At 45.3% G+C, this 18,022-nt stretch overlaps 1 protein-coding gene across 2 annotated transcripts in view; it reads left to right on the forward strand.

Moving 5' to 3' along the window:
• Positions 1-16,096, forward strand: part of LOC115123535 (aristaless-related homeobox protein-like) — a 35,091-nt gene extending 18,995 nt beyond the window's left edge. The window contains exons 5-6 of one of the 2 annotated variants that reach the window (XM_065019113.1): positions 13,082-13,299; positions 14,255-14,382. In XM_065019113.1, the coding sequence (XP_064875185.1) occupies positions 13,082-13,299; positions 14,255-14,280 (244 nt within the window). In that variant the 3' untranslated portion in view covers positions 14,281-14,382. Of the gene's footprint in view, positions 1-13,081; positions 13,300-14,254 lie in introns of both variants that reach the window. The other variant, XM_065019112.1, reaches the window with a different exon arrangement.
• The last annotated feature ends 1,926 nt before the right edge of the window (positions 16,097-18,022 follow it).

Raw genomic sequence — 18,022 nt, forward strand, 5'->3', positions numbered from 1 at the left:
TCCTCACAACAACACCTCACACCTGTACTGTCCTCTATAACACCACCTCACACCTGTAGTGTCCTCTATAACACCACCTCACACCTGTACTGTCCTCTATAACACCAACTCACACCTGTACTGTCCTCTACCTATAATACCACCTCACACCTGTACTGTCCTCAATAACAACACCTCACACATGTACTGTCCTCTACCTATAATACCATCTCACACCTGTACTGTCCTCTATAACACCACCTCACACCTGTACTGTCCTCTATAACACCACCTCACACCTGTACTGTCCTCTACCTATAATACCACCTCACACCTGTACTGTCCTCTACCTATAATACCACCTCTCACACCTGTACTGTCCTCTACCTGTAACACCATCTCACACCTGTACTGTCCTCTACCTATAACACCACCTCAGACCTGTACTGTCCTCTATAACACCACCTTACACCCGTACTGTCCTCTACCTGTAACACCACCTCACACCTGTACAGTCCTCTATAACACCACCTCACACCTGTACTGTCCTCTACCTGTAACACCACCTCACACCTGTACTGTCCTATATAACACCACCTTACACCCGTACTGTCCTCTACCTGTGACATCACCTCACACCTGTACTGTCCTCTATAACACCACCTTACACACGCACTGTCCTCTACCTGTAACACCACCTCACACCTGTACTGTCCTCTATAACACCACCTCACACCTGTACTGTCCTCTATAACACCACCTCACACCTGTACTGTCCTCTATAACACCACCCTCACACCTGTACTGTCCTCTACCTGTAACACCACCTCACACCTGTACTGTCCTCTATAACACCACCTACACCCGTACTGTCCTCTACCTGTAACACCACCTCACACCTGTACTGTCCTCTATAACACCACCTTTACACCCGTACTGTCCTCTACCTGTAACACCATCTCACACCTGTACTGTCCTCTACCTATAACACCACCTCACACCTGTACTGTCCTCTATAACACCACCTCACACCTGTACTGTCCTCTACCTGTAACACCACCTCACACCTGTACTGTCCTCTACCTGTAACACCACCTCACACCTGTACTGTCCTCTACCTATAATACCACCTCACACCTGTACTGTCTTCTTCAACACCACCTCACACCTGAACTGTCCTCTACCTATAATACCACCTCACACCTGTACTGTCCTCAATAACACCACCTGACACCTGCATTGTCCTCTCAATAACACCACCCCACACCTGTACTGTCCTCTATAACACCACCTGACACCTGTATTGTCCTCAATAACACCACCTCACACCTGTACTGTCTTCTAAACACCAACTCACACATGTACTGTCCACTATAACACCACCTCACACCTGTACTGTCCTCTATAACACCACCTCACACCTGTACTGTCCTCTACCTATAATACCACCTCACACCTGTACTGTCCTCTACCTATAACACCACCTCACACCTGTACTGTCCTCTATAACACCACCTCACACCTGTACTGTCCTCTATAACACCACCTCACACCTGTACTGTCCTCTATAACACCACCTCACACCTGTACTGTCCTCTATAACACCACCTACACCTGTACTGTCCTCTATAACACCACCTCACACCTGTACTGTCCTCTATAACACCACCTCACACCTGTACTGTCCTCTATAACACCACCTCACACCTGTACTGTCCTCTACCTATAATACCACCTCACACCTGTACTGTCCTCTTCAACACCACCTCACACCTGTACTGTCCTCTATAACACCACCTGACACCTGTATTGTCCTCAATAATACCACCTCACACCTGTACTGTTCTCTATAACACCACCTCACACCTGTACTGTCCTCTACCTATAATACCACCTCACACCTGTACTGTCCTCTATAACACCACCTCACACCTGTACTGTCCTCTATAACACCACCTCACACCTGTACTGTCCTCTATAACACCACCTCACACCTGTACTGTCTTCTAAACACCAACTCACACCTGTACTGTCCTCTATAACACCACCTCACACCTGTATTGTCTTCTAAACACCAACTCACACCTATACTGTCTTCTAAACAACACCTCACACCTGTACTCTCCTCTATAACACCACCTCACACCTGTACTGTCCTCTATAACACCACCTCACACCTGTACTGTCCTCTACCTATAATAGCACCTCACACCTGTACTGTCCTCTACCTATAATACCACCTCACACCTGTACTGTCCTCTACCTATAACACCACCTCACACCTGTACTGTCCTCTACCTATAACACCACCTCACACCTGTACTGTCCTCTATAACACCACCTCACACCTGTACTGTCCTCTATAACACCACCTCACACCTGTACTGTCCTCTATAACACCACCTCACACCTGTACTGTCCTCTACCTGTAACACCACCTCACACCTGTACTGTCCTCTATAACACCACCTTACACCCGTACTGTCCTCTACCTGTAACACCACCTCACACCTGTACTGTCCTCTATAACACCACCTTACACCCGTACTGTCCTCTACCTGTAACACCATCTCACACCTGTACTGTCCTCTACCTATAACACCACCTCACACCTGTACTGTCCTCTATAACACCACCTCACACCTGTACTGTCCTCTACCTGTAACACCACCTCACACCTGTACTGTCCTCTACCTGTAACACCACCTCACACCTGTACTGTCCTCTACCTATAATACCACCTCACACCTGTACTGTCTTCTTCAACACCACCTCACACCTGAACTGTCCTCTACCTATAATACCACCTCACACCTGTACTGTCCTATATAACACCACCTGACACCTGCATTGTCCTCAATAACACCACCCCACACCTGTACTGTCCTCTATAACACCACCTGACACCTGCATTGTCCTCAATAACACCACCTCACACCTGTACTGTCTTCTAAACACCAACTCACACATGTACTGTCCACTATAACACCACCTCACACCTGTACTGTCCTCTATAACACCACCTCACACCTGTACTGTCCTCTACCTATAATACCACCTCACACCTGTACTGTCCTCTACCTATAACACCACCTCACACCTGTACTGTCCTCTATAACACCACCTCACACCTGTACTGTCCTCTATAACACCACCTCACACCTGTACTGTCCTCTACCTATAATACCACCTCACACCTGTACTGTCCTCAATAACAACACCTCACACCTGTACTGTCCTCTATAACACCACCTCACACCTGTAGTGTCCTCTATAACACCACCTCACACCTGTACTGTCCTCTATAACACCAACTCACACCTGTACCGTCCTCTACCTATAATACCACCTCACACCTGTACTGTCCTCAATAACAACACCTCACACATGTACTGTCCTCTACCTATAATACCATCTCACACCTGTACTGTCCTCTATAACACCACCTCACACCTGTACTGTCCTCTATAACACCACCTCACACCTGTACTGTCCTCTACCTATAATACCACCTCACACCTGTACTGTCCTCTACCTATAATACCACCTCACACCTGTACTGTCCTCTACCTGTAACACCATCTCACACCTGTACTGTCCTCTACCTATAACACCACCTCAGACCTGTACTGTCCTCTATAACACCACCTTACACCCGTACTGTCCTCTACCTGTAACACCACCTCACACCTGTACAGTCCTCTATAACACCACCTCACACCTGTACTGTCCTCTACCTGTAACACCACCTCACACCTGTACTGTCCTATATAACACCACCTTACACCCGTACTGTCCTCTACCTGTGACATCACCTCACACCTGTACTGTCCTCTATAACACCACCTTACACACGCACTGTCCTCTACCTGTAACACCACCTCACACCTGTACTGTCCTCTATAACACCACCTCACACCTGTACTGTCCTCTATAACACCACCTCACACCTGTACTGTCCTCTATAACACCACCTCACACCTGTACTGTCCTCTACCTGTAACACCACCTCACACCTGTACTGTCCTCTATAACACCACCTTACACCCGTACTGTCCTCTACCTGTAACACCACCTCACACCTGTACTGTCCTCTATAACACCACCTTACACCCGTACTGTCCTCTACCTGTAACACCATCTCACACCTGTACTGTCCTCTACCTATAACACCACCTCACACCTGTACTGTCCTCTATAACACCACCTCACACCTGTACTGTCCTCTACCTGTAACACCACCTCACACCTGTACTGTCCTCTACCTGTAACACCACCTCACACCTGTACTGTCCTCTACCTATAATACCACCTCACACCTGTACTGTCTTCTTCAACACCACCTCACACCTGAACTGTCCTCTACCTATAATACCACCTCACACCTGTACTGTCCTATATAACACCACCTGACACCTGCATTGTCCTCAATAACACCACCCCACACCTGTACTGTCCTCTATAACACCACCTGACACCTGCATTGTCCTCAATAACACCACCTCACACCTGTACTGTCTTCTAAACACCAACTCACACATGTACTGTCCACTATAACACCACCTCACACCTGTACTGTCCTCTATAACACCACCTCACACCTGTACTGTCCTCTACCTATAATACCACCTCACACCTGTACTGTCCTCTACCTATAACACCACCTCACACCTGTACTGTCCTCTATAACACCACCTCACACCTGTACTGTCCTCTATAACACCACCTCACACCTGTACTGTCCTCTATAACACCACCTCACACCTGTACTGTCCTCTATAACACCACCTTACACCTGTACTGTCCTCTATAACACCACCTCACACATGTACTGTCCTCTATAACACCACCTCACACCTGTACTGTCCTCTATAACACCACCTTACACCTGTACTGTCCTCTACCTATAATACCACCTCACACCTGTACTGTCCTCTTCAACACCACCTCACACCTGTACTGTCCTCTATAACACCACCTGACACCTGTATTGTCCTCAATAATACCACCTCACACCTGTACTGTTCTCTATAACACCACCTCACACCTGTACTGTCCTCTACCTATAATACCACCTCACACCTGTACTGTCCTCTATAACACCACCTCACACCTGTACTGTCCTCTATAACACCACCTCACACCTGTACTGTCCTCTATAACACCACCTCACACCTGTACTGTCTTCTAAACACCAACTCACACCTGTACTGTCCTCTATAACACCACCTCACACCTGTATTGTCTTCTAAACACCAACTCACACCTATACTGTCTTCTAAACAACACCTCACACCTGTACTCTCCTCTATAACACCACCTCACACCTGTACTGTCCTCTATAACACCACCTCACACCTGTACTGTCCTCTACCTATAATAGCACCTCACACCTGTACTGTCCTCTACCTATAATACCACCTCACACCTGTACTGTCCTCTACCTATAACACCACCTCACACCTGTACTGTCCTCTACCTATAACACCACCTCACACCTGTACTGTCCTCTATAACACCACCTCACACCTGTACTGTCCTCTATAACACCACCTCACACCTGTACTGTCCTCTATAACACCACCTCACACCTGTACTGTCCTCTACCTGTAACACCACCTCACACCTGTACTGTCCTCTATAACACCACCTTACACCCGTACTGTCCTCTACCTGTAACACCACCTCACACCTGTACTGTCCTCTATAACACCACCTTACACCCGTACTGTCCTCTACCTGTAACACCATCTCACACCTGTACTGTCCTCTACCTATAACACCACCTCACACCTGTACTGTCCTCTATAACACCACCTCACACCTGTACTGTCCTCTACCTGTAACACCACCTCACACCTGTACTGTCCTCTACCTGTAACACCACCTCACACCTGTACTGTCCTCTACCTATAATACCACCTCACACCTGTACTGTCTTCTTCAACACCACCTCACACCTGAACTGTCCTCTACCTATAATACCACCTCACACCTGTACTGTCCTATATAACACCACCTGACACCTGCATTGTCCTCAATAACACCACCCCACACCTGTACTGTCCTCTATAACACCACCTGACACCTGCATTGTCCTCAATAACACCACCTCACACCTGTACTGTCTTCTAAACACCAACTCACACATGTACTGTCCACTATAACACCACCTCACACCTGTACTGTCCTCTATAACACCACCTCACACCTGTACTGTCCTCTACCTATAATACCACCTCACACCTGTACTGTCCTCTACCTATAACACCACCTCACACCTGTACTGTCCTCTATAACACCACCTCACACCTGTACTGTCCTCTATAACACCACCTCACACCTGTACTGTCCTCTATAACACCACCTCACACCTGTACTGTCCTCTATAACACCACCTTACACCTGTACTGTCCTCTATAACACCACCTCACACATGTACTGTCCTCTATAACACCACCTCACACCTGTACTGTCCTCTATAACACCACCTTACACCTGTACTGTCCTCTACCTATAATACCACCTCACACCTGTACTGTCCTCTTCAACACCACCTCACACCTGTACTGTCCTCTATAACACCACCTGACACCTGTATTGTCCTCAATAATACCACCTCACACCTGTACTGTTCTCTATAACACCACCTCACACCTGTACTGTCCTCTACCTATAATACCACCTCACACCTGTACTGTCCTCTATAACACCACCTCACACCTGTACTGTCCTCTATAACACCACCTCACACCTGTACTGTCCTCTATAACACCACCTCACACCTGTACTGTCTTCTAAACACCAACTCACACCTGTACTGTCCTCTATAACACCACCTCACACCTGTACTGTCTTCTAAACACCAACTCACACCTATACTGTCTTCTAAACAACACCTCACACCTGTACTCTCCTCTATAACACCACCTCACACCTGTACTGTCCTCTATAACACCACCTCACACCTGTACTGTCCTCTACCTATAATAGCACCTCACACCTGTACTGTCCTCTACCTATAATACCACCTCACACCTGTACTGTCCTCTACCTATAACACCACCTCACACCTGTACTGTCCTCTACCTATAACACCACCTCACACCTGTACTGTCCTCTATAACACCACCTCACACCTGTACTGTCCTCTATAACACCACCTCACACCTGTACTGTCCTCTATAATAACACCACCTCACACCTGTTCTGTCCTCTATAACACCACCTCACACCTGTAATGTCCTCAATAACACCACCTCACACCTGTAATGTCCTCAATAACAACACCTCACACCTGTAATGTCCTCAATAACAACACCTCAAACATGTACTGTCCTCTACCTGTAACACCACCTCACACCCGTACTGTCCTCTACCTATAACACCACCTCACACCTGTACTGTCCACTATAACACCACCTCACACCTGTTCTGTCCTCTATAACACCACTTCACACCTGTACTGTCCTCTATAACACCACCTCACACCTGTACTGTCCTCTACCTATAATGCCACCTCACATCTGTACTGTCCTTTATAACACCACTTCACACCTGTTCTGTCCTCTATAACACCACCTCACACCTGTACTGTCCTCTATAACACCACCTCACACCTGTACTGTCCTCTACCTATAATACCATCTCACACCTGTACTGTCCTCTACCTATAACACCACCTCACACCAGTACTGTCATCAATAACAACACCTCACACATGTACTGTCCTCTATAACACCACCTCACACCTGTACTGTCCTCTATAACACCACCTCACACCCGTACTGTCCTCTATAACACCACCTCACACCTGTACTGTCCTCTATAACACCACCTCACACCTGTACTGTCCTCTACCTATAATACCACCTCACACCTGTACTGTCCTCAATAACACCACTTCACACCTGTCCTGTCCTCTATAACACCACTTCACACCTGTACTGTCCTCTATAACACCACCTCACACCCGTACTGTCCTCTATAACACCACCTCACACCTGTACTGTCCTCTATAACACCACTTCACACCTGTCCTGTCCTCTATAACACCACCTCACACCTGTACAGTCCTCTACCTATAATACCACCTCACACCTGTACTGTCCTCTATAACACCACTTCACACCTGTCCTGTCCTCTATAACACCACCTCACACCTGTACTGTCCTCAATAACAACACCTCACACCTGTACTGTCCTCAATAACAACACCTCACACCTGTAATGTCCTCAATAACAACACCTCACACCTGTACTGTCCTCAATAACAACACCTCACACCTGTACTGTCCTCTATAACACCACCTCACACCTGTACTGTCCTCTACCTATAATACCACCTCACACCTGTACTGTCCTCTATAACACCACCTCACACATGTACTGTCCTCAATAACAACACCTCACACATGTACTGTCCACTATAACACCACCTCACACCTCTACTGTCCTCTATAACACCACCTCACACCTGTACTGTCCTCTATAACACCACCTCACACCTGTACTGTCCTCTACCTATAATACCACCTCACACCTGTACTGTCCTCAATAACAACACCTCACACCTGTACTGTCCTCTATAACACCACCTCACACCTGTAGTGTCCTCTATAACACCACCTCACACCTGTACTGTCCTCTATAACACCAACTCACACCTGTACCGTCCTCTACCTATAATACCACCTCACACCTGTACTGTCCTCAATAACAACACCTCACACATGTACTGTCCTCTACCTATAATACCATCTCACACCTGTACTGTCCTCTATAACACCACCTCACACCTGTACTGTCCTCTATAACACCACCTCACACCTGTACTGTCCTCTACCTATAATACCACCTCACACCTGTACTGTCCTCTACCTATAATACCACCTCACACCTGTACTGTCCTCTACCTATAATACCATCTCACACCTGTACTGTCCTCTATAACACCACTTCACACCTGTCCTGTCCTCAATAACAACACCTCACACCTGTACTGTCCTCTACCTATAATACCACCTCACACCTGTACTGTCCTCTATAACACCACCTCACACCTGTACTGTCCTCTACCTATAATACCACCTCACACCTGTACTGTCCTCTACCTATAATACCATCTCACACCTGTACTGTCCTCTATAACACCACTTCACACCTGTCCTGTCCTCAATAACAACACCTCACACCTGTACTGTCCTCTACCTATAATACCATCTCACACCTGTACTGTCCTCTATAACACCACCTCACACCTGTACTGTCCTCTATAACACCACCTCACACCTGTACTGTCCTCTACCTATAATACCACCTCACACCTGTACTGTCCTCTATAACACCACCTCACACCTGTACTGTCCTCTATAACACCACCTCACACCTGTATTGTCCTCTATAACACCACCTCACACCTGTAATGTCCTCAATAACACCACCTCACACCTGTACTGTCCTCTACCTATAATACCATCTCAGACCTGTACTGTCTTCTAAACACCACATCACACCTGTACTGTCCTCTATAATACCACCTCACACCTGTACTGTCCTCTACCTATAACACCACCTCACACCTGTTCTGTCCTCTATAACACCACCTCACACCTGTACTGTCCTCTATAATACCACCTCACACCTGTACTGTCCTCTACCTATAATATTACCTCACACCGGTACTGTCCTCTATAACTTCACCTCACACTAGTGACCGTCATCATCCATAATCATCCTTACTTCCACTTTGTGGAAAACAACATTGAGCCAGTGACGTGGCCCCCCTCTGCTCACAAGGACTGTCTACCTGTGTAAGAACGCTTTTCATCGACTACAGCTCAGCCCTCAACACCAGAGTGCCATCCAAGCTCATCACTAAGCTCAGGGCCCTGTGTCTGATCCCCGCCCTATGTACCTTGGTCCTAGACTTTCTGATGTTCCAATCCCAGATGTTGAAGGTAGGCAACAACAGATCCTCAACACAGGGTCCCCACAAAGGTCCGTGCTCAGCATCGCATGTCTCCAACTCAATCATTAAGTTTGCTGTTGACACAACAGTGGTAGGCCTGAATACCAACAACGACGAGACAGCCTACAGGGAGGTGAAAGCACTGGCGGAGTGGTGCAAGGAAAATAACCTCAATGTCAACAATATACAGGAGCTGATAGTGGACTACAGGAGACAGCAGAGAGAGCATCGACGTGGATGGGGCTGACAGTCGCAACTCCACAATTATATTGGTGGTATTTGCCAAGCGCACTGTCCAAATTGCGGGCCCTTCTGACTGTAGGCAATGAGACTTAAAACAATCCCAAATTCATCCTCTGTCACCAAATCATGCTTTCTGATGTAGTAGCTTATTTTTTATTGACTTTATTTATTTCTGTATGGACAAGAGGCTATTATTACCATCATCATTTAACATTAGCATTATCATCAGCATCATCATTATCATCAGCATCATCATTAGCATTATCATCAGCATCATCATTAGCATTAGCATCATCATTAGCATTAGTATCATCATTAGCATCATCATTAGCATTAGCATCATCATTAGCATCAGCATCATCATAATCATTAGCATCATCATTAGCATTATCATCAGCATCATCATTAGCATTAGTGGCGCTAAAGGCTACATAAAGACATATAGCTCATATAGGTTGTTTCCTCTTCAGAATGTTTGTTGATTTTTGGTCAATTGCACATTACTGTTTGAATAAATCATGATAGGAAAAATGTAAAGAAAATCGGCAAACAAACGTCACCAGGTAAAACAATTTCATTGGTAACCTTGCAACCAAATTAAAAATGCAAATCCAAATCAAACAGTCGCAAAAGAAAAAGTACCCTGCTCTGAAACTTAGTTACTGTTACTAGCCGGTTCCCACACGGTACTCTACCCTGCACCTTAGTTACTGTTACTAGCCGGTTACCACACGGTACTCTACCCTGCACCTTAGTTACTGTTACTAGCCGGTTTCCACACAGTACTCTACCCTGCACCTTAGTTACTGTTACTAGCCGGTTACCACACGGTACTCTACCCTGCACCTTAGTTACTGTTACTAGCCGGTTACCACACGGTACTCTACCCTGCACCTTAGTTACTGTTACTAGCCGGTTACCACACGGTACTCTACCCTGCACCTTAGTTACTGTTACTAGCCGGTTACCACACGGTACTCTACCCTGCACCTTAGTTACTGTTACTAGCCGGTTACCACACGGTACTCTACCCTGCACCTTAGTTACTGTTACTAGCCGGTTACCACACGGTACTCTACCCTGCACCTTAGTTACTGTTACTAGCCGGTTAGTGTTCGCTGCTCTGGCCCCCCAATGGTGGAACAAACTCCCTCACGACGCCAGGACAGTGGAGTCAATCACCACCTTCCGGAGACACCTGAAACCCCACCTCTTTAAGGAATACCTAGGATAGGATAAAGTAATCCTTCTCACCCCCCCCCCCCCCCCCCTTAAAAGATTTAGATGCACTATTGTAAAGTGGCTGTTCCACTGGATGTCATAAGGTGAACGCACCAATTTGTAAGTCGCTCTGGATAAGAGCGTCTGCTAAATGACTTAAATGTAATGTAAATGTACCACACGGTACTCTACCCTGCACCTTAGAGACTTCTGCCCTATGTACAGTGCGGAGAACAATACACTGCCGATTTTGCAGGTTTTCCTACTTACAAAGCATGTAGAGGTCTGTAATTTTTATCATAGGTACACTTCAACTATGAGAGACGGAATCTAAGATAAAAATTACAGACCTCTACATGCTTTGTAAGTAGGAAAACCTGCAAAATCGGCAGTGTATCAAATACTTGTTGACCCCACTGTACATAGTCATTGAACACTGTTCACTTTAATAATGTTTACTGTTTTACCCAGTTTATATGTACAGTGCCTTCAAGAAAGTATTCATACTCCTTGACATTTTGTTGTTATAGCTTGAATTCAAAATAGATTAAATATATTTTTCTTCTCACCCATCTACACACAATACCCCATAATGACAAAGTTGAAACATGTTTTTAACATTTTTGCAAATGTATTGAAACTTAAATACAGAAACATCTCATTTACATAAATATTCAAACCCGATACTTTGTAGAAGCATCTTTGTCAGTGATTGCAGCTGTGAGTCTTTCTGGGTAAATCTCCAAAAGCTTTCCCCACCCGGAGTGTGCAACATTTGCCCATTATTCTTTTCAAAATCCTTCAAGCTCTGTCAAATTGGTTGTTGATCATTGCCAGACAACCATTTTCAGGTCTTGCCATAGATTTACAAGTAGATTTAATTCAAAACTGTAACGCGGCCACTCAGGAACATTCACTGTCTTCTTGGTAAGCAACTCCAGTGTAGATTTGGCTTAGTATTTTAGGTTATTGCCCTGCTGAAAGGTTAATTAATCTCATAGTGTATGGTGGAAAGAAGACTAAACCAAGTTTTCCTCTAGGTTTTTGCCTGTGCTTAGCTCCATTCTGTTTCTTTTTATCCTGAAAAAGTCCTTAACGATTACAAGCATACCCATAACATGATGCAGTCACCACTATTCTTGAAGCGGTACTCAGTAATGTGTTTCATTGGATTTGCCCCAAACATAATACTTTGTATTCAGGACAAAAAGTGAATTGCTTTGCCACATTTTTTGCAGTATTACTTTCGTGTCTTGTTGCAAACAGGATCCATGTTTTTAAATATTTGTATCTGTACAGGCTTCCTTCTTTTCACTCTGTCAGTTAGGTTAGTATTGTGGAGTAACTACACAGTTTTCTTCTATCACAGCCATTAAACTCTGTAAATGTTTTAAATTCACCATTGGCCTTGTGGTGAAATCCCTAAGTGGTTTCCTTCCTCTCCGGCAACTGAGTTAGGAAGGATGCCTGTATTGATACACCATCCATTTATTTAGAATTTAAGGCCCACTTAACCAGCATGGCTACCACAGCATTCTGCAGCGATACGCCATCCATTTATTTAGAATTTAAGGCCCACTTAACCAGCATGGCTACCACAGCATTCTGTAGCGATACGCCATCCCATCTGGTTTGCACTTAGTGGGACTATCATTTGTTTTTCAACAGGACAATGACCCAAAACACATCCAGGCTGTGTAAGGGCTATTTTACCAAGAAGGAGAGTGATGGAGTGCTGCATCAGATGACCTGGCCTCCACAATTACCCGACCTCAACTCAATTGAGATGGTTTGGGATGAGTTGGACCGCAGAGTGAAGGAAAAGCAGCCAACAAGTGCTCAGCATATGTGGGAACTCCTTCAAGACCATTGGAAAAGCATTCCAGGTGAAGCTGGTTGAAAGAATGCCAAGGGTGTGCAAAGCAGTCATCAAGGCAAAGGGTGGCTACTTTGAAGAATCTCAAATATAAAATATATTTTGATTTGTTTAACACTTTTTCGGTTACTACATGATTCCGTATGTGTTATTTCATAATTTTGACGTCTTCACTATTATTCTACAATATAGAAAATAGTAAAAATACAGGACACTGACATGGCTCGTTCTGATATTTATTAACTTTGTAAATGTTTAACTTTTTTCATTATGTGTGTATTGTATTGCTAGGTATTACTACACTGTTGGAGCTAGAAACAAGAGCATTTCCCTGCACCTGCAAATCTGTGTACAAGACCAATACATTTGTATTTTATTTTATTTGACAGGCACCACCGACATCTACCTTTGTTGGTTTCAGTAAGATGGAAGTGTGCTAGTTTACAGCCCTTAATGTGGCTCATGAGACTGTGTGTGTGTTTTATTTATTTTATCTTTATTTAACTAGGCAAGTCAGTTAAGAACAAATTCTTATTTTCAATGACGGCCTAGGAACAGTGGGTTAACTGGCTGTTCAGGGGCAGAACAACAGATTTGTACCTTGTCAGCTCGGGGGTTTGAACTTGCGACCTTCCAGTTACTAGTCCAACGCTCTAACCACTAGGCTACCCTGCCGCCTCTACACTCTAACAACTAGGCTACCCTGCCGTGTACATGGCATCAGACACATTATCACTCTGCCTTGTCAGTATTGACAGTAATTAGCTGAGTGTGATGTTGATACACAAGCTGTTACCTGAAGTGCCAAAACAGACATACACACTCGAAACAAGAGTATCTCAATAGTTTAAGGTGCCTCCTCTCCTTATCGCCTTTTTTTATTCATTTGCGCTGGTGTAAAAATGCTGGTGATCACAATCTGCTCTAACAGTCTTCTCCCTCACCCCCCCCTCACTCTCTCTCAGGATCTTCTCCAGTATGGGCCCTCTGACCAGTGCATCCACCGTTGCTGCACTCCTCAGCCAGCCTGCCCCGTCCATCAAGACTCCCTCCATCCCTCCCCCGGTCCTCTCTGACCCTTCCTCCTCCCCATCGCCCTCCTCCTCGGCTGCAGCAGACCGCAGAGCATCCAGTATTGCAGCTCTAAGGCTGAAGGCTAAAGAGCACTCTGCCCAGATCACCCAGATCCACATCCTGCCCAGCAGAGCTCCTGGGAAGGAGGTGTGCTGAACAGCTGTTATCCCAACCTTTTCTCTCTCTCCTGGGCTTTTGTCCCTCACCTGTCCCCCTCTTACCTCTCATACCTCTGGAGTGGTGTGGTGGGTGGATCCAACCCTTATCTCTAACCTCTGATCTTCTAACTTCCCCACCCCTTCCCCATAATTCTTAGCCCCAAACAAAAAGCACAACCAAATTCAAAGAGCACTGGCAAACCGGAGCGCTGTGTGTGTGTGTGTGTGTGTGTGTGTGTGTGTGTGTGTGTGTGTGTGTGTGTGTGTGTGTGTGTGTGTGTGTGTGTGTGTGCGTGCGTACGTTAATGCGTGTGTGTGTGCATTCATGCGTGTGTTTGTGTGTGAGAGAGCATCATCATCATCATCACCCCTCCAGGTCTCCTGATTGAACGTATTCCTTAGCTATAGATCCATTTCACCAAGACTCCCCCTGACACACAAACACCAACGAACCTCCATACTGCGTTAACCCCTTCTCTAGCTCATGCTTCCTGTTTCACTAAGTCAACTCAGGGGGGTCAACTCCATGACACCTGCTGCTTGGACATGGACACACACACACACACACACACACCAACGAACCTCCATACTGCGTTAACCCCTTCTCTAGCTCATGCTTCCTGTTTCACTAAGTCTACTTTTTTGTGACAAATTAAAAACTATGAACTCAGGGGGGTCAACTCCATGACACCTGCTGCTTGGACATGGACACACACACACACACACGCACACACGCACACACATGCTTTCTCGAGTCCAGAGAAAGAGCAAGAACCAGAACTAAAAACAGTTGATTCAGTAGACCACGTGAACCCAGTGCCAAAGCAGAGTCTGAGGTCTCCATCCAAGCCAAAGCAACCTGTCCACAGACATTCCTGTCCTACTCTGCAACCCAACCTGAACCTACTGGCTCAATCTAACCTGCATCAAGTTTGTTCTTCTGTCTTCCTTTTCAGTTCCCAACATCATTAAGCAGCACACGATTGATCATTTTGGAGTAAACAAAATATCATTTTCAGGCTTTCAGCAAATTGAGTTTTAATTTATGGACAAATTACGTACATTTTAGATTCTATCCAGTGTCTCTTATGGCTGAACTGAGAAAGAAAAGTAAACTGGTGTAAATATATTAAAAAATGAGGGGGGAAAACTAACAAAAACATAATTTTCAAAACATAGCCTTGCATATTTGAAAAGAGACCATGCTTGAGAAGTTGCACTTGGTGTAAAGTTGTATGGATTTAGCCGTGGCCCTGAGAGGTCCCCCATGGTTATGAGCCATCAGAGGTTTTTACATGATAATTTATGTCAAAACTGTTCCCCAACAGATTGAGTGCAGGGTGTCATGGAAAGATGTTCCCAATAGGGCAGGAGTTTTTTCTATTGTTAAAGTGATTGTACATTTCCTGGTTTAATAATAGATAGAAAACAAACATAATTTAATAAATGAGTGGTGAAATTAAATATTGCTTAGATTATTATTTCAATCCATTTTAGAACTGACAAAAGCCAGCAATTTTAAACATGTGAAATAGAATTATAGAACTATTAATAAAATTGTTATGAAGAAACTGACGTTTTAAGTATTGCATATATTTAGAAATGATATAGATAGACCTAGGTTTATGAATGCTTCAAATCAAAATAATTGTATGATTCCATTCTGTAAATTCATGAATGTTAATATTATTTAACATTCATGTGAAATTTGAAAAGTCGTTTGGAATTATGTCAAAAATGCATGTTAATTGTTTTCCAAATTAATTGAAAAAAAAGAGAGGCTCACCAGAGGAGAAAATAATGAAGTTGTGAATGTGAGGAACTGAGAACGGGAGTATAGCGCTGCCGGTCTCATTTGTATGGTGGCCGGCCACACTGGACAGGCCAACTGAAAGTCTCTCCAGCCGAGTTGACAAAATACAGACCCATATATTCATGAGCAGAATCCCCACATGTGAAACGGGCGACAAAGGCGAGGGGTTTTCAATTAGATCGCCCACTTTATCCGGGTCCCTCTTTACAAAACGCGCTTTAAAAACGTTTAAAGGCGCTAAATTAGTGTTGACATCTGTAATGCCATGTCGATGGAAGCGAGTCCCTTTGTCATTAATGAAGTAACAAATCACTTAATCATAAAGACTTGCTCCCCTCCCTGCTTCCATCCATCCATCCACGACTTAATTCCCCAAATCCTTATAAAGGGTTCTATTAGGGGCCATCAATGCGCTTCCTTTCACCGAAGCCATTCTCACCCGTTTTACCCGTCCATGGTATCGGACCAAAGCGCGTGAAATTACCTCGGATTCATTTGGTCCTCTTTTATAGTCTCGCACTACACCTGCTAATCCGAGACAGAATGACATCATATCACATGGGCGGGAATAATAAAGCAATTAAATGTGGAGATGGTGTGTGAGAGAGAGAGAGGGGGGGCAGAGGGAGGGAAGGAGAGGGAGGGAGGGAGGGGGAGTGAGGGAAAGAGAGAGAGAGTGAGAGAAAGAGAGTGGGGGAAGAGAGAGTGAGAGTGAGAGCTAGAGAGGGAAAGAGAGAGAAATTATCTCAACTTTCTCCAGCTGGATCAGTCCTAATTCGACACTTAATATTCCCATACAGCGCGCTAAGGACTCCCCTTGGCACCCGCCTCGAACCCGCTTTACGCGCCGTCTCACTTGCCAAGCACGCATGACAACCTCACACTCGTTCTCTGCGTTCAAAGGGGCATTATGCAAAAGAATGACTGAAATAAACGAAGAAACCAATTTTCTCCTGTGTGCCCAAAACCCCCCCTTCTACGTGGACTCTTGAGTGTTTTGAAAATTCTCCTGAAATAGGATGTTATATGAGATTGTCCGGGGCGCTTTAATCTTATTGTGCACATTACTAATGAATGGCAAACCATCTTAAAATATCATTTTCATTATTCGATTTAAAGACCTAACCTTTGGCCAATTCAAAGTCGTTTGAATCTCCCCTAATATCTGGGGAATGCCTGGGGCTTCGCATTAGGCGGGTGACCCACTGCGCTCGAGGCTTTCACTTTCTTTTCAGAGCGACAAGACTGAAATGAGTTGTCCTAGCCACGGGCGCGCGCCTCCTGGGTCCGAAGAATTTTCACTTGTTGTTGGGTGCGCGCACAATAGGCTGTAGCCTTGGCATAGCCTGATGGCCTGTAGATTGGATATAGGGCATAGCCTGATGGCCTGTAGATTGGATATAGGGCATAGCCTGATGGCCTGTAGATTGGATATAGGGCATAGCCTGATGGCCTGTAGATTGGATATAGGGCATAGCCTGATGGCCTGTAGATTGGATATAGGGCATAGCCTGATGGCCTGTAGATTGGATATAGGGCATAGCCTGATGGCCTGTAGATTGGATATAGGGCATAGCCTGATGGCCTGTAGATTGGATATAGGGCATAGGCTGATGGCCTGTAGATTGGATATAGGGCATAGCCTGATGGCCTGTAGATTGGATATAGGGCATAGCCTGATGGCCTGT

The sequence above is a fragment of the Oncorhynchus nerka genome, linkage group LG6 (genome assembly GCF_034236695.1).
Source record: "Oncorhynchus nerka isolate Pitt River linkage group LG6, Oner_Uvic_2.0, whole genome shotgun sequence".
Lineage (NCBI taxonomy): Eukaryota > Metazoa > Chordata > Actinopteri > Salmoniformes > Salmonidae > Oncorhynchus > Oncorhynchus nerka.